The sequence below is a fragment of the Belonocnema kinseyi genome, chromosome 9, assembly GCF_010883055.1.
Source record: "Belonocnema kinseyi isolate 2016_QV_RU_SX_M_011 chromosome 9, B_treatae_v1, whole genome shotgun sequence".
Taxonomy (NCBI): domain Eukaryota; kingdom Metazoa; phylum Arthropoda; class Insecta; order Hymenoptera; family Cynipidae; genus Belonocnema; species Belonocnema kinseyi.
Genome location: NC_046665.1, coordinates 103,443,592 through 103,462,609, shown reverse-complemented (window position 1 = coordinate 103,462,609; position 19,018 = coordinate 103,443,592). Strand labels below are relative to the sequence as shown.

The 19,018-nt window shown below is 28.2% G+C and overlaps 1 protein-coding gene across 3 annotated transcripts in view; it reads right to left on the bottom strand.

Moving 5' to 3' along the window:
- Nucleotides 1-17,083, bottom strand: part of LOC117179732 (serum response factor homolog) — a 127,346-nt gene extending 110,263 nt beyond the window's left edge. For all 3 annotated transcript variants that reach the window (XR_004467951.1, XM_033371785.1, XM_033371786.1), the window contains exons 1-2: nucleotides 16,489-17,083; nucleotides 796-1,047 (exon numbers count right to left, since the gene is read on the bottom strand). Coding sequence is in view for 2 of the 3 variants with exons in the window: in XM_033371785.1 (XP_033227676.1) it covers nucleotides 796-1,047; nucleotides 16,489-16,935 (699 nt within the window). In the remaining variant the exon portion in view is untranslated. The remainder of the gene's footprint in view (nucleotides 1-795; nucleotides 1,048-16,488) is intronic.
- Nucleotides 17,084-19,018: the final 1,935 nt, after the last annotated feature.

The window sequence follows — 19,018 nt, the reverse complement described above, 5'->3', positions numbered from 1 at the left end:
TTGAAAAAAAATATCCTAAAAAAGAAAAAAAAATGGACAAAAATAATCGTCTTTTTTATTATTATTATTATAATCAAATACTAATAAAAAAAAAAGATTTAAAAAATAATATTTACCAATGTTTCGGTACTCACACTGCATCCTTATCAAGTTAAGAAAAATGTGAGCAGGTCGAAACAGCAACGAAAGAACGATGCCTCTCTCTCTCTCTCTCTCTTTGATACCTGACAATCTCGTTTCTCTTTTTTAGGAAATTGTTTTGATTCCATTATTATTATTTTTAAAGATCTTTTTTTTTAAATTATATCGCCAATTTTTACGATGGTTGGTCAAATTTGCTCGTGGGATTCTTGGTTTTCTTTTCATAAATTCTATAGATTAACAAAAAAAAAAAAAAAAAAAAAAAAAAAAAAAAATAGAAAAAAAGTGATCTCCCGGAGTGAATGAGAAAAGGCGATAGGTAGACTGGCAGACGGACAAGAGTTCCTCGGAGAGCCTTTACTACCGCTGGGGGTGTGAATGCGACATATGCGGGTGGTAACTCGCGTGTGGCGGCGGAAGGGGCGAGGGGCAGGATTGTTGATAGGGTCCTCCGGCGAGCATGGGACCAGGACTCGAACAAGGTACCAAGTGCGAGCTTGGTGAACCAGCATGCGCATGCGCAATCAAATGCGCGTGCTGAGCATGTTGCGCGTGCGGGGGCGGCGCGTGCTGCGAGCCTGGCGGTCCGCCGGCCGTCGCGTAACCGGCGTGCAAGCCGCCCCCGTGTGGTGAGCCATACACCAGTTGTCTTACTTTCTGCTCCTCGTCGGCGATGTTGTACGTCAGTTCCGTTTCCTCGAAGCCGGTCGCTGACATTCGCTGGTCTCCGGAAGAACCCGAGGGCGGCGGATCCGGACTGTTCAGACAAGTCTGGATCAGCGCCTTGCCAGCCTCACTCGTTATCATCGGCTGGAGCTTTCGCGTCGCGAAAGTATAGACGTGGCCAGTTTCACTCGCCACGAGAAGCATCACCTGAGTGCCTGTCAGGGTCGAAAGCTCGTAGGCCTGAAAGAAGAAGGAACAATAAATTATGAAATTATTACATTGGAATAAAGATTGAATATAATGCTGGAATAAAATTCCCTGACTATTCCAGGTTTTTCCCGGGTATCACAGATTTGTCCAGGTATAATTTTGCATAGTTCTGCTTCTTAATATTGTATTCAAACCGCTTTAAATACCTAACTTCGCAAGTCAGATAATTGCGATTTCAACAAGATTGATCAATTTTCAGACAAATGGTTGCATTTTCAACCAAAAAGCTTAATTTTCAATAATAAAAGAGGATTTTTCAACAGAATGTATGATATCTCAACCAAACAGGTTAATTTTCAACTGAAAAAGATCAATTTTCAACCAAATAGTTGAATTTTGAACGGCAAAATATCAGTTTTCTACCAAAGATGGAATAGATTAATTTTCAGTTTAAAAAATTAAGTAAAAAAAAAGTTAACCTGTAATGAATTTGTGACTAAAATAATAAATATAAAACTAGAACATATTAGTTTTAAAATAAACGGATGACTTTTTGACAAAAGAGTTTAACTTTCAACCAAAAAAAAAATAATTTTCTGCTAAAATTATGAACATTTAATTGGAATACTTAAATTTCCAAGCAAGTAGATGAATTTTCAAAAACCAAGATTAATTTTACAGCGAGAAGATTAATTTTCTAAAAAAAAAAAACAAAAAAAAAAGATTTTTCAACAAAATACATCAATTTTCAACAAAATAGTTGAATTTCAATCTAAAAAAAAAAAAAATAATTTTCAACCTAACTAATTAATTTTCAAATAAAATTATAAATTTTTGGTTAGGATAGTTGAATTTTAAACAGAAAAGATTAATTTTCAATAAAAAAAGATATTTTTTAACAAAATGTATGATATCTCAACCAAACAGGTTAATTTTCAACTGAAAAAGATCAATTTTCAACCAAATAGTTGAATTTTGAATGGTAAAATATCAGTTTTCTACCAAAAATGGAATAGATCAATTTTCAGTTTAAAAAATTAATTTTAAAAAATGTTAATCTGTAATGAATTTTTAACTATAATAATAAATATACAACTAGAACATATTAGTTTTAAAACAAAAGGCTAAATTTTTGAAAAAAGAGTTTAACTTTCAACCAAAAAAAAAAACAATATTTTCCTGCTAAAATTATGAATATTTAAATTTAAATTAAATTTCCTACCAAGAAGATGAATGTTCGAAAACCAAGATTATATTTCAAACCATAAGACTAATTTTCTAACAACAAAAAAAAGAAGATTTTTCAGCAAAATACATGAATTTTCAACAAAATAGTTAAATTTCAATCTAACAAATCAACAAATTTTCAACCAAACTAATTACTTTTTAAATAAGATGATGAATCTTCATCTAGAATAGTTGAATTTTAAAGAAAAAGATGAATTTTCGACTATAACGATGAATCTTTAACTATTTCAGGTGAAAAATCATCGTTATAGCTAAGGATGTACACTAGGTACAATAAATCTCAAAAGTTGCCTATCTTTAAAATGATTTGTAAAATCGACAAAAAAAGATCTATTATTAATTTCTGTAAATCTTGATGAAGGCTTCTAAGCACACTTCAGAAAAAAATAATCGAAGTTAAAATTGTTTATTTAACAGTAGTTATTTAAAGGTTTAGTTTTTACCATTTTTATTTAGCCCTGATGATCAAGGCCGCATTTTATTCTTTGAAGGATTCTCTACAATTCTATTTGGGTGTTGTTAATTAAAATTTAAACTTTGATTGCTTATAGCAATAATAAATATATGATTTCTCAATTGATTTTTTAAAATAAATTTAACCCAAATAGAAATTTATAGAATTCTTCGAAGAATAAAATGAGGCCTTAATCATTAGAATTAAATAAAAATTGTAACTTTTCCCTAAAGAGAAAGGAAAAACTAAACCTTTCAATAACTACTGTTAAATAAACAATTTTAACTTCGATTATTTTTTTCTGAAGTGTGCTTAGAAGCCTCCATCAAGATTTACAGAAATTAATAGATCTTTTTTTGTTGATTTTATCAATCGATTTAAAGATAGGCAACTTTTGAGATTGATTGTACCCAGTTTACATCCTTAAAAATTCATATTTTTTATTCAACCAAAATGTAATATTAAACGAGAAAAAAAAATTTCAGCCCAGAAGATTATTTTCTAGCAAAAAAAATGAATTTTCAAGCAAAAATTGAATTGTTAAATTTTCAGTTATAAAAATTGAAGATCAACAAAAAAAAAATTTTAATACAATAATTAAATATTCAAATGGAATAGTTGCATTTTCAGTTAAAATAATAGATCTTCAACTGGAATGTTAAATTTTAAACAAAAAAGATTTAATTTGTAACTAAAATGATGAATTTGCAACAAAGAAGATTATTTTTTTACCATAAAAGACGAATTTTCAACTAAAAACGATAATTTTTCATCCAAAGTTATAGTTTTCAGTTTTAATATAACAAATAAAAGAAAATGCCTTTTCAAATAAAGTGATGAACTTTCAACTGAAATTATGAATATTTAGCTGGAACTGAAATTATTAATATTTATCTAGAACCATTGAATTTTCAACCAAACAGATTATATTTCAAACACGAAGATTATTTTCTACAAAATAAAGCATGCAATTTCAACTAAAATAGATCATTTTTCAAACAAAAATTGAATAAATACATTTTTAGTTAATAAATTATATTCAACCATAGAGATAAATGTTCAGTTTAAAAAAAATTTCAACCAAAAAAATAAATAAATTTTTAAACAAGTAGTTAAAGTTTCAGCTGAAATAGTTAAATTTCCACTATTAAAAATTGTCAACCCAGGAAAAAACGAATTTTCAACCAGAAAGGGTGAATTTTCAATTCAAATGATAAATTACCTGAACCAAAACATTGATTTTTAAGATTTTAAATTTCAACCAAGTAATCAAATTTTCATTCTAAAAAAAGACGAATTATCAACAAAAAATTCAGTAGTTGATATTAAAACCATAAAATATTTTAATATTTAAGTATCGACAAGTTTTCCTAAAGCGTGCTGAATTTTTTAAAATTACAATATAAATTTCAGTTTAAAAAAATAATTAAAAAAAAAAAGTAATTTCAAAACAATTGTTAAATACAGTAATATAAAGCTACTTTTACAAATGAAGAACCATTCTTATTCAAATTTAGATTGCAATTTTTTACAAAATTAAGCAAGCTTTCGGAAATATTTCGTGACTTAAAAAAAAATCCCTGATATTTCCTAAAATCAAACACTCGGTGTTTTTTAACTTAAAAAGGACCTTCAATTTCACCAAAAATCCCTATAAACTTTTTAATATACCTATACTATGCAGAAAACGAAATGATTATTGTTCATGAGTTTAATTTTTATTGTTTAAAGGTTCTAAGAACTTAATTTGTGAAATTTGTGGCACTTTTTTAATAATAAACAAATTATTCACACTCAATTTCTTAAACACACTAACCGGGTGACCTATTAAAAACGAGCCTTGACTTTGAAAGATGATAAGCGCCGTCCAGAGTATAGATAACATTTTTGTAGGCTTTAGTAATTTCTTCTTCTATGTAATTAATTATCAAGTGAGAAAGACATAAATGAAATTCAGATTTTTAAAAAATACTATGCTTCAATTTTAAATCTTGGCAGGAGCTAGGAAAAACAGTTTTTATTTTAAGATTTTCAGAAATGTTTGTAAATGGTTTTTATAGATGTTGAAATGACTGACAAATAACTATAATTATATTTTTCGATTAGAAAAAAAAGTTGAAAAAGTTGTGCCAGTTTATTGTTTAAGATAACCTAAAGCTAACACTTTAGCACTTTAAAAGCTTAAACTAATCGTACTTTTTTAATCTTAATTTTTTATGTAAACTACAAAACATCACTAAAGTTATAAAGTGGTTCGTAATCTCAAAAAAATGTAAGTTTGATGAATAAATATCTTAACTCAATGATTTGATAACAGGTTTGCTAAGCTTGATTGAGTTTAAAGAAAACTTAGCTTAGCTTAAGTGCCTGAAGTTATCGAATCTGAACCTAAATCACTTATATCATCCAGAATAAGGATAATTCTTTAATTTTTAAAAATCTTAATAAATTTTGCGTTAAATGCGCCTTCACTGCAAAAATTTGGCCTTGTATTTATTAAATTAGCGCGTAAGAAAGACCAAAATAAAATTCAGATTTTAAAGGAATTTTGTATTTTAACTTTAATTCTTGGCAGGAGCTAGGAAAATGAATGTAGATTTAATCTTTTTAGCTCTCATGAAAGACACAACACTAAAGATCAATTTTGTAAAATATCAAATTAATAAATTCATTTTCTATGTTTTAAAGAATTTAAAAAAATATTACAATTGATGTCACTTCAAATAATAAACATTCTGAATAAAAAATGTTAAAATTTGCAAAAGTCATTTATTTTAAAAATGCTTTTTTTCCATTGAAGTTTTTCTTAGGATCATGCTTACCAACTTTTTTTCAATGGTTAAATTTTAATCATTGTTGGCTTATTTTTTCAAGAAAAACATTCTATAATTTTACTATTACCAATTTTGAAATTATATTTTTTGATGGCTGAAATCGTTTAAATAATTGAAAAAACACATTTTTTACAGAAAGAACTATATTTACAGAGTATCTACTTATTTTAAAAATTCGTAACAGTCTACTGTAAGAATATCTTTCCAGAAAAAAATAAGCCATAACTTATTAAAATTCGACTACTTTTTCAAAAATTTGTGAGAGAAAAAATACAGTTACCATAAATATTATTGAAATAATTATTTTTCGTAAGTGCTAAACTTTCCTCATTAAAAATACTACTTATTCTTTCAGAAACAATGACTAAATATTTAAATTCTTAAAACCACAGAAAACTTTTTTCCTAAGACCTGATTTTTCGCAAGACAAGTCCTTTAAAAAATTATGTTTATATTTTTTAAATTCTATTTTGTCAATACTATTTCCAAAAATAAATATAATGTTCAGCTTCAGCCACTTAGCTATCAGTTACATTTTATTCATTTCAATTCAGCTGGATTCCGTTTAAATATAGTTAAATGAACTTCAATTCAGTCAACCCAACTTAAATTCAGTTGCACAAATTATTGCTTAACTATCAAATAAAATAAAAAAACAATAAAAAAATTTTAAGAAGATTTCATGCAGGTTCTCCGTTTGAACTATAAATATTTCAGAAAAATTTGAGTTACAGAAAAAAAATCGTTAAAAATCATTTTTCCAATCAGAAAATTAAGTTTTTCTAGGAAAATAATTTTCAAGAATGAATTTGATAAATTCGCTTTATCAATTTAACAATAAAAAAAATATAAATATTTGAATATTTTCAACCTCTAAGATGTAAAAATCCGACTGCGGTATTCTATGCAAATGTTGTTAAATATAAATAATAGATTAAATATAATTGAAATTTTTACACTGTTAATTCGAGGGTTGAAGGAGACAATAACATACTTGTCTTCCCTGTAAAGACAAAACCCGCATATTGCTTACCATGCTTTCTTAGGCTTAAAATACTGAAATATAAACAAGGGGTGACTATTTTAGACTGACATCGTATACGCAGGGATTAAAAAGATCCACTGATAGTTTTATTTTTGGTAAAACAGCTGTCTGGTTTTAAAAATACCGCAATCAAGTCAATCTTGAGTCATATGGATAAAAAAAATAATTTATCAACTCTTAATTTAACAAATTTTTAATAATATCTCACAATACACTTTTAAATTCAAAATAGTTTCTGAATATAAAAAAAAATTTTCTGGTCAATTATAAAACCCGCTTTTTTGGATAGAATACAAAATTAGGTATATACAAAAAAGTGAATTTAAAAGATTAATTTGAAGTTTAAGGGGGGCTCTTACGAATACAATATTTTTTATTGAAAAGAAGATAACCATCAAAACATGATTAATAGAGGAAAAAATAAGGATTGAGATTCAGAATGCTGTCTTATTACACTCAACGTAATTATCCATCTTCATCCTAGCACAACCAGTAGTTAACTGGTCTTATCAAACGATCAGCTGTCAAGCATTAAAGGCACTAAAATCTTATCACTTCTTTCTGCAATCCGATAAAATCTGATCTAAATGCCCGGAATGCCAAAGAGGAGTTCTTAACCATTTGATAATCCTCACACACTTTTTATAATTATAATTTTGATAAAGAGAAAAAAAATTGTTCTCAGAAACAATCACTATCAAACCCAAGTAACTGACCATTCATTTTCCAATTGAAAATACAACTATTTATTATCTTTAAATAAAATAAATAAATATATAAAATACGATAGAATGTAGTTTATAAACATTATAAGTAGGATTTAAAATTAGAGCAGGGGAAACTACTTTCGAATTATGTAATAGGTACAAGACAAGAGAACTGCTACCGGTCTTTGAATGATGAAACCAAAAGGACTAATAAAAATGGACACCAAACGATTTTAAATTATTTTGCAAACTTGTAGCAATTATTTTATAAAATCTAGATTCAATGACTTTAAAAAGGCAAAGGACATTATAACAGTCATTTTGAAGTAAATTACGTAACTAATAGAAAATTAGACATTAATTATAAATATTAACGACATTATTAGACGCTTGAGTGTTGATCGGGGAGATAAATATCAAACATTACAAATGTCAGAATAAGGATGCTAATACAGAACCGAGAAAAGTATAAGCAGTACTTAATGTGTGCAATTTTATAGCTATCGCCGGCTAATCCGCAATACATGCCGGTGTATTAGTCGGCTTTATTACTTTCATAGCAATGGGATATAAATGGTTTCTTGTCTGTCTAAAAATACTCTTCCGCCGTAGCAAGACTCAAGACGTGTTACAGAGCAGTTACTTTCGCTCTTAAACCCGAGTTAGCAATCAGTTATTAATTTTTAAGCAATGACTATAATTGACTCTCGATAGACTCCCTTGGAACCTTTATACACATCCCAAACACAAATTCACAAGGTAAACAAATTTACCTTACCTTTAATTTGGCTTTAATTTGTGAACTTAATTCTTAAAATTTAATTTAGAAGGCTTTGACCTCTTATATTACAAGATATTTTAAAATATATGATCACGATCGAATAATTAGATAAATAAATAATACTAAAACATAATTAATCCTTTCTTAAATTTGTTCCTGAAGTCCATATTCCTAAAGTTCAAATTCCTTAATGTTCAAATAAAAATAATACGTTTTCAAAAAATAGTTAAAATTACAATCAAAAAGACGAATTTTCAATCAAATATTCCAATTTTCATCTAAGAAAGAAAAATATTCGACCAAAATGAAGTAACTGTCATTAAAAAAAATTAATTTGAAACCAAAAAGATGAATTTGAAACTATAATGTTTTATTCTTTAACTGAAATACTTAAATTTTTCACCAAACAGTTGAATTTTCTATTGAAAAATATAAATTTTCATTAAAAAATGGAGTAGTTAAATTTTTTGTACAATAAACTAATTTTTAATCAAGAAAAAATGAATTTGCAACAAAATAGTTGAATTTTCAACCAAATTGAGAAATCTATAACTAAAGTTGTGAATATTATATTGAAAAACAGGGTGGCCGTTTTAATAGAAGAAAAAAATTCCCGGTCATTTTTCGGTTCGCAAACATTTTTCACGGCCAATGAAATTTAAAAAATCAAACTAGATTCTAAACATTTTTCCATATAAAGTAATAAACAATAAACAACAAATCAAAGCATTCAAAGTGGAACACTTGAATCACAAACTTTTAAAATTAAAGTTTAAAAGTTTTTCAATTCAGAAATTGTGTATGCAAATACTCAAAAATGTACACGTACCAAATGGAAGGTACTAACACTTTTCAATTAAACAATGTTAAAAAAATTCAAATAAACTGTAAAATTTAGAAATTTGATCAATTAAAGAATTCAAAGATTCAGATTAAGTTCAAAAAATATAAATGCACGTTAACATTTTCAATAGTCTAAATTAAAGAATCAAGCAATGAACTTTAAAAATGTTCAAAATTATATTTCAAAATTAACTGAATTTTTCTATAACTTTTAGAAAATCCTACAAATTAAAAAAAAATTTAATTTAAATTTATAAATAACAATAGAACACTTATTATTTGTAAAAATATTAGAGCAATTATAAGATATATTTAGAAGTTTTAAAAAGATTCGAATTAAATTTAGAACTTGAAATAATTTCAAATACTTACAGCCGAAATAAAAATAAAACGTAGATTTTTGCAGATTTCAAACAAAAAATTTAATTTTTTTTAAATTATGAAAGACTTCAAAATAATAAAAAAAAATCTTAAGATTCTTAGGAAAATTGAAAATGATTTTTCACTTTGAAAAATTATTGCAACCGAATGTTTAAGAAGATTTTAAGAGATTTAAAAATGATCAAAGAACATGGAAAAATTTAAGGATTTTATTTAATTTGTTGGATTTTCAAAAGTTGTAGGAAAATTTCGATTGATTTTAAAATATATTTAGAAGTTCTGAAAAATATGTTAACACACTTCGTTTCAATTACTTGAAATAATTTCAAGTTTTGAATTAATTATGAATCTTTTCAAAACTTCTAAATATCTCTTCAAATTACTCAAATTTTTTCTACAAATAATAAGTGTTCAATTTTTATTTATGCGTCAAAATTTAACAATTTCACTTATAAATTAAACACGTTTATATAGAAAAAATGTAAATTGTAACGCTAAAAGATTAAAAGTTCTTCGAAAATCTAAATATTCAAAGCTTTCTATGTAAAACAATTCAGTTTCAAATTGTTTTATTTTAAATATTTGGTTTCAATTCACTCATCTTAAATGAACAGTGAGATATTGCTAAATATCAAATACTGATTCTTTTTCTACATTAAGAAATTTCAAATTAAATGGGATAAAGATTAAATAATTTAGACTCACAATATTTTTAATTTCCTAAAAACCTTTAATTATGACTATATTATTATGGATTTATTTTTAAATTGAAAATAGTAAAATGCACTTTTACATTTTTTAATAGCTGAACAAATTAATAGAAATTATATGTTAATAAATTCACTTATTAAATTTCATATAACGAATAATATAAAGGAAAACCTGAAACTCTGAATTAAAAATGTATTGTTGATAGATAATGAAAATTTGTATTTAAAAATAAAATAATCGGAATAAATTATATATTAATTTAAATTCTTATTAAGACTTTCGGATTAAAACAGTTACAATCTTTAACTATTTAAAAAACTTTTAAAATCGAACTTGGTAAGACTTTTCTTCTAAAAATTCGTTAAGTTCCCGGTTTCCCGGACCGGCGGCCACTATATTTTTCATTAAAAAAATCTTCGATTTTAAAAACTTCTGATTTTTTTAACCTTTAAAACTGCATTTTAAAATTCTTTAAATTAAAATATATGCTTAAAAATTAAAAATCTAAAATGGAAAATTTTTAAATTGAAAGATTTTCGAATTAAGAATTCTAAACTATATGATATAATAATTTATAAAAATCACAATTTAACCAATTATTTAAAAACCGAGTGAAATCAAAGTTGGACACAATTTTTATTCTAAAAATTCAGTAAAATTCCCGGTCAAAAAATAAATTCACTGTCATTTCCCGGTCTCATAAAATTTTCGGTCATTTCCCGGTTCAGCGGCCACCCCGGAATAGTTAAATTGTGACCTAAAAACATTAATTTTCTACAAAAAAAAAAAACGAATTTTCGTCCAAATACATGAATTTAAAACTAAAAAAGATCAATTTTAAACAAAAATCCATAAGTTAAATATCCGGTTTCAAAAAATATTTTTTAACCAAGGAAATGAATTTTCAACTAGATTAGTTTCAAACAAAAATTCAACCAAAAGTAAACGAATTTTCAAGAAAACAGTTAAATTTTTAAACAGGAGTCAACTTTCAATTAAAATTATAAATCTTCAACCAGAAAAATTAATTTTTAAAAACAGTATTCAACTTTCGACCAAGCAGTTGAATTTTAACCCCAAAAAGATGAATTTTCAAGTAAAATGAAGAATTTTGAATTGGAATAGTTGAATTTTCAGACAAAAAAATATGTGCTTGATGTTCTGATCGTTCAAATGAACGAAAATTTAACTGATAGTTTTTTAAAATAGAAAGAACACTGAAACATTGATTCTATTTATTGCAAATAATAAAATACAAAATAATCTTTTAATGCATTGTTTTAATTGTAGCTGGAACAATATTTTTTGATAAAATAAAACTCGGCAAAAATGTTTTGTTCATTTGAACGTTCTGAACTTTAGGTGCGTCAAAAAAATTCATTGTCAACCATAAAGATTCATTTTCTACCAAAAGACAGGAATTTCCATTAAAAAACGTGAATTTTCAAACAAATAGTTAGAATTTTCAACTAAGGACATAAATTATCAATAAAAAATGGAGTTGTTATATTTTCTGCTGAACAAAATAGTTTACAGCTAAAAAAATATATTTTTCAACCTGAAATTGTATATTTCAATTTTCAGTTAAAAAAATTCATGCACAACCAAAGAGATGAATTTTCAACATGATTAATTAAATTCTTATTTTAAAAAATTAATTTCCAACGAAAAAGAGAAGAAATTTTCAATTAAAGTTATGAATCTTCAAAAAACAAGAAAACAATCAACTTTGAACAAGAGTTTATCTTTCAAACAAGCTGTTGAACTTTCATTAAAAAAATATAAATTGTTAACAAAATAGATAAATCCATTAATATAAAGCTACTAATACAAATGAAAGAACATGTTTGTTTACTTTCATTTTACAATTTTAAAAATTTAAGCTCGCTTTCGAAAAAATTCTTTCACTTAAAAAAAAAAAATCACTGACGTTTTTTAAAGGTAAATAGACACCCTGAAATAAGAGAAATTATCTAAAAAGCTCTTTGTAATAAAACAAATTTCGTCATCATGAATCATAATTTTGAAAGACATTCATGACAGAGTTGTGACATGGCATAATATCTAATTTAATTGTGTAGTGGGCGATAGATGGAAATAAAAAGTCATGTCTATGCAAAATTTTCAAATAAAGCTAGTCAGTTGTGTGGTCATTTGTCTGAATGAAATCTTTGTCCCAGACCTTTTTAAGATTTATCATTTAATGTTGACGTTATTTCTAATACGGATCTGAAATATGAAAAATAAATAATAAAAACAAAATATTGAAGCTAGTAAGTAATGTATTCTGACAGAGTTTAATTCAAAGCTGCAGAAATTCCTCTCGTGATCAACAAACTGTAAATAATTATCCCTCCAATAAATTTTTGTCTATCATAAACCCGGTGTCTTTAATTCTTAAGGTGCTTTTAAAGCGAGACATACTGCTCTATTTGCCAATAAAAATGTGCTTACTTTTTTTTTATTACACGAAATTAGATGCAAAGGATAATAGTTAGTTAAGAATGCAGAAAATATGCATGAAGAATGAGACAAAAAAAACCATAACCGCTCATATGCGTAAACAAAAATTTTCAAACGCCTACTTTTACTTTACAAGTTTCACTTGAAGGAAATTAAAATTAGAGTTCAAATATCTGAAAATTAAATATCTTTCTTTTTCGTTTTCAAATCAAAATTTAAAGACTTTTAAATATAATTTCTGGAACTTCATAATTCTTTAAAGTTATAACAACCTAAGCCTGGATGAGGTGCTTAATTAAAATATTAAATCCCGTGAAATAAACGCGATTAAAAAAATCATAAACACACTCGATCTTATCACGAAAAGAGGCGGGAGTAAAATTTGGATGACCGATGAAGGAATTCGTTAAGTGGAGTGAAAGCTCAAAGTCATTTTTCACACTTAATTGCTCCTCAATTATAAGAATTAAAAAGTACAGACTCGTGATACGAAACGAAGTTACTTCTGAGTTGAGATTTAGGTTAGATCGTGTACTGAGATATGCAAAGATGATTAAAACCTGTTTTGGAAACGATTTTTATTTTGTTTCAAGTCGATATTTTTCCGTCATGAAAAACAGGAGTAGTAAGTGGATGAGCACCGCCCAAACGCTATTAGACTAGAGACAGCTGTAGATTTTATTTTTAGGGCCAGCGACCCGCCTTTAAATTTATCTGACAAGTAATTCTACTGGAACCGCCAATTGAAAGGAATTTCGAATTTAGAGTAAGGATCCAATCACGAAAATCCCGAAGAACTCATTGAGAGATTTTAAATCATAGATGCATCATTAAAATGCGGCTTAGATTTAGATGCAATTTGATTAATTAGGGTTTAGAGAACTGATAAGGAATTATGGGTTTAAGAACTAATCCAGCTATTGAGAATTTCAGAAGAGAGGATACATTTAGGAGGTGTTTAGTGGCCAAATTCATGGTAATTGGGTATTTAAGCTTCAGTCAGATTTCGCTTGATTTCGTATTTCCTTGGAATCATTGTAGGCTGGTTTAGTTGGCATATTTCCAGTCGTTGACGCTTTGTCTTTTGGATTATGTAGAGCTAATTTTGACACAAGTTGGGGCAAAATTGATGCTCTTGGTAAATGTGACAAATTATTACAGATAAAGTTATTTTAAAACAAAACATATGCTTTTAGTATTCAAAATCTTGAAGAAATGATAACATTTCAATTTAACGTTCCAAAATTTATCAACTAAAAAATATTACAATTTTATGCTTTATTTCGTATTATAATTTTTTCAAATAAATAATTTCAAACTCTAAGAAATTTTTTAATTTAAGAATCCTTGAACTCGAAGACTTTTAAAATTACAGAAGGAATTTTTTGCTGGAACTTAAAATGCTTTCAGTTGGAATTACATAGAATCGAGAAAAACTACCCCTTATAACAGAAGAATAAAATTCACACTTTGCTCTAATTTTTTTTTAATTTATAAAAATTAAAAATATAGAAAAAATAAATAACATTATTTTCGTTGATGATTTTGAAGATGAAAAGCAAATTTTTTAATTATAAGACTTATAACTTGCATAATTTTTAATTCTAAATTTTCAAAATTAAAAAATCTTCGATTTTAAAGATTTAAAATTTAAATTTCTACAATGTTTAGAGGCAAAAATGAAGTAAACGTCTCATCAAGTCGCACGTTTCAAATCTGAAATCTGTAAGATACTTGTGCCAAAAATTGCAACTAAAATGATTAATCTTTTACTCAAATAGCTATACATTTTAAATGAAAAATATGAGTTTCAAGCTAAAATTATGAATCATCTGGAATAGTTGAATTATTACCAAAAACATGAATTTTAAACCAACCATTCTACCAAAAGACATGAATTTTCATTAAAATACATAAATTTTCAATAACAAATCGAGTAGCTAAGGTTTTTGTTTAAAAATTTATTTTAAAACATGAAAAAAACAACGAATTTTTAACAAAAATAGTTAGTTAAATTTTCGGCCAAAAAATTAATTTCTAACAAAAAACAAGCAATTTTCAACCAAATAGTTCAAGTTTCAAATGGAATAGTTACAGTTTGAGTTACAAAAATAATTTTAAACCAAAAAAAAACGAATTTTCAAAAAAATACTTCCAGTTTTAACCGAAATAGTTGTATTTCAGTTACAAATATTAATTCTTAACCAAAAACAAACGAACTTTCAACTGGCTTAGTGAAGTTTTGAGTTGTAAAAATTAATTTTCAACAAAAAAACAAACAAAAAACGAATTTTTGACAAAATTGTTCAAGTTTCCACTGAAATAATTAAATTTTCAGTTAAAAAATTAATTTTTAACAAGAGTTTAACTTTCATCCAAAAAGATGAATTCTTATCAAAATAATTAAATCCATTACTATAAAGCTACTTTTATAAATGAAATAAAAACATTGCTGTTAAAATTTTTTTTACAATTTAACAAATTTAAGCACACTTTCGAAAAAATTGCTTCACTCTCAAAAAAATTCCCTGATATTTCCAGGATTATCCCGGTAAAAATTCTCTGACAATTTCAGGTTTCCCTTGAATTGTAAACGAAATTGCATTGTTTTTTGCTGTCACTTCTTACTAATTGTTAAAAATGGTTGAATTACTGTTTCTAATTTTTAAATGAGATTTTTCTGTGACTGATTTGGTAAAAACTATTTGTTTTAAAGTTAACATGTTTTAAACAAATATCTATACTTATAGATTATTAACGTATTTAACAAATTGGCAAAAGTAGAGTTGTACAAAATGTTTTCTCCAAAAAAGCTAACCGTAATTTATTAGAATTCAACCGTTTCCCAAGAATTGACAATAAGCGACAGCAAGACAAAAGTAAATTATAAAAAAATATGGTTAAAATAATTATTTTTCATTAGTTTGAAATTTTTCTCCTATAAGTCTGATTTTCGGCAGAACTATTTTAAAAAGTTTTAATTCGAGCTTGTGATGTTTTTAATTTGAAATTAAAAGTTTGCAAAGCGGAAAATTTTGCTCCTGACATATTAATTTAAAAATTTCGAATAAAAAATGAAGTGATGCGCAAAAATAAAGTTTTCGCTCAAAATATCATGTTTACAAATTTTGGTGTAAAGAAACTGAATGAATATTTGCGACAAACTTCTTTTAGTTTATTTAAAAATTCGTATTCAATATAAATTTAACAAATTATCAAAACTCAAATAATTACTCCGAAATATTTGTATAAACATTTCAATCGTGTTGCTCCAAAACGAATAAAAATCTGCTACAAGTCCTCAATGAAAATCGAGAAAACTGACAATTGAAATCTTTCTGACACTTGAGTGAAACTTCTCCGAAACAACCCGAAGTTTCACCGAAACTATCTGACTTTTCCCCGAAACCACTTGACACTTCTAGGACATTGTTTTGACAGCTCTCTAAAAATGGACGATGTTCAAGTCCTGTGAGAATCGTGAAAAAGAACCAGTTTCAAATATAAATAGAGAATACTTCTTCTAGGAAATGTGAATAAATTTCCAAGAAACTTCGAAGCGTGAATGCAGTGGGACGAGAATGCAGCGGAACGAGAAAGTTAGGTTATGCCGTCCGCGAAGGTCAGTCGGTAATAACCGAAACCGCCCACGCCTAAAATGCAACCGCCCAACCTCAAAAAATTCGAAACTCAGTTCGTATCACATTCACCACTGTCCTGACACATGCACACACCGGATTTCGACATGCAGTTTGTTAATACGAAATACGACAGGGGAACTCGCCGCTCCTCTCGAGTGAACGAACGCACAGCAATTTCACTGTTTCACTTTCACCACCCACGTTGTCCTCCCAGGGTGACTTCTGAACCACACAGGTGCTTGAAATCGGTCAAACACAAACCAAATTTCTCCTCTTTTTTTGTTTACAAACATCCTATGATCCTAATAATCTTTATTACGCTGGTATCTTGTCAGGTGTGAAACTGGAGTAATAACAACGAACCTTCTTCATAATGCCTGTCTTCCTCTTGGAGAAGGTGGTGTACCTCCTGAGTTTGTTGTCAATGTATTCCATCTTGATCTTGACCCTTCCCTTGGTCTTTTTGCCATTGGAGGGTGGCGATTTTTTCGGTTGTCCCAAATTCGTGAAGGACTCGTCCATGTTCTCAGGAACACAGTCTTGCATCATCTGTCCCTGCGAGATGGGCTGTCTCGGGTTGTCCTCGTAGCAGACGTCCGAGGAGCGTTTCACACCCCTTTGCACCCCGATGCCGGGCGTCGTGGCGCCGGTCGCCATCATGGTGGCGCCACCACGGCCTATTTGAGAAGTTGCAAGTTGAGAGGTGGACGGTCGTCCGTACATCTCTGTACCAGCGTCGCCCCCCATCATACCCATGCTGTAACCGAGTCCCGCGTACCGATTGTCTCTTCCGCCACTAGGGTTGTCCATTACGGACGCGCGCACATTTATTCCCAACCCCTCGGCCCTTTCTCGCCTCGATATCACGAGAACCCAGCGCAGGCTTTCCCACGTGATCGATCATCTAGAGCGACACGGGAAAACTAACTGCGCGATACGAGCGCTCCTCGCGAACTGAGTGTTGAGCTCAACATCGTAACTTGACCTACGAGCCTCCGCGTGTGTCGCGGGACTACTTTTCCCCCCTCCAGGCCGTCCCTCCGCGCTTAAAATCCAGTCCATCGTATTCGGGGAGATAAAATTGAAGGAGGATTGGGGATTTTGATGAGGGTAAAAATAGAAGGGGTACCTCGTGTTTCATGATTGATTGAAGAGATTTTTGGAGATTGGTGCTGAAGGGTGGAATCGGTGAGGTAAATAAGGCGCGGAGGCTTACATCAAGCGGAGAGAGGGCGTCCCTGGCTGCCATATTTAGAAGTAGACGTTACCATATTAGGGAAAGTTTTCCAAATATGGTAAACGAGGTGGTCCTTCCTTTTCGAATGGTTGCTCCGCGCGCCGCGGCAAAACACCAATCCACTGCTGGTAGCGCTTCCTGCACGCCTTCACCCCGTCCACCCGGGGTTTCTACATGTGTCCAGTACTACCCAAACCCAACTGCAACTGCAACTGCAGACCGCTATTTGCTACCAGCTACCGAATATAAATACGAGGGCATAAAACTTCGGCTTAACTCGCGGTGTCCTCAGATCTGATCTACTATGTAATCTTTAATATGTAACAAACAGTCTTGGGTAGTATGCATTATTACAAGTAACAAAGTTACGGAAAAGTTACGTTATTTTCAACTTTTAGGGTAATTTTGTTACTATTTTAATAAGTTATTTCTAACTTAGTTACGATTTTTTTATTAACTTGGAACTTTAATTTTAGTTACTTTGTGTTATGGGTAGAAAATTAATCTCTTTCTGTGATGGAGTAAGATATTTTACATTTAAAGAGATGTATTTTTTTCAAAATTTGTCCTTTTTAGACAAATTCAATCAGATTTCAAGGATAAATCTTTTTTGATGGAAATAAGATCAAATAATATATTTCTCTTTGAGAATTCATCTGTTTTAGAATAAAATTTAACTACTTGGTTGAAAATTCATGTATATTCATAAAAACTTCAAGTATTTGGGTGTAAAGTAACTTTTTTATTGAAAATTCGTCCTTTTCGGTTAGAAAATGAAACTGTTTTGTAGAAAATTCGTCTTTTTGGTTTGAAAATTTAACAATTTATTGAAAAATTGATTTATTTCTTAGTTTAAAAATCGGCCTTTTTCGTTTCAAAATTTATGTTTTTGTAAAAAAAAATCTCACTTTCTTTTGGTTGAAGATTTAACTATTTTATTTTCACATTTGTCTGTTTTAGTCAAATTCAGATTTCAAATTTGAATCTTTTATGGAGGAAATAATATCAAATATATATTTTTGTTTGAGAATTCCTCTGTTTTGGTTGAAAATTTAACTATTTGGTTGAAAATTCATGTATTTTGGTAAAAAATCCAAGTATTTGGGTAAAAAATTAATTTTGTAGAAAATTCGTATTTTCTATTCGAAAATTTAACAGTTTAGTGGAAAATTTATTTATTTCTTAGTTTAAACATTGGCCTTCTTCGTTTCAAAATTTATGTTTTTTAAACAAAATCTCACTTTCTTTTGGTTGAAGATTCATCTATTTTACGAGTATTTTCACATTCGTCTCTTTTAGTCAAATTTAGGTTTCAAATTTGAATCTTTTATGGTGGAAATAATATCAAATATATTATTTTTTTGTTTGAAAATTCATCTCTTTTGGATAAAAATTTAACTACTTGGTTGAAAATTCATGTAATTTGGTAGAAAGTTCAAGTATTTGGGTATATAGTAACTTTTTTTAGCCAAAATTCGTTCTTTTAGGATAGAAAATGAAACTGTTTTTGCAGAAAATTCGTATTTTTGGTTTGAAAACTTAACAATTTAGTGGAAAATTGATTTATTTCTTAGTTTAAAAATCGGCCTTTTTCGTTTCAAAATTTATGTTTTAGTAAACAAAATCTAACTTTCTTTTGGTTGAAAATTCAACTAT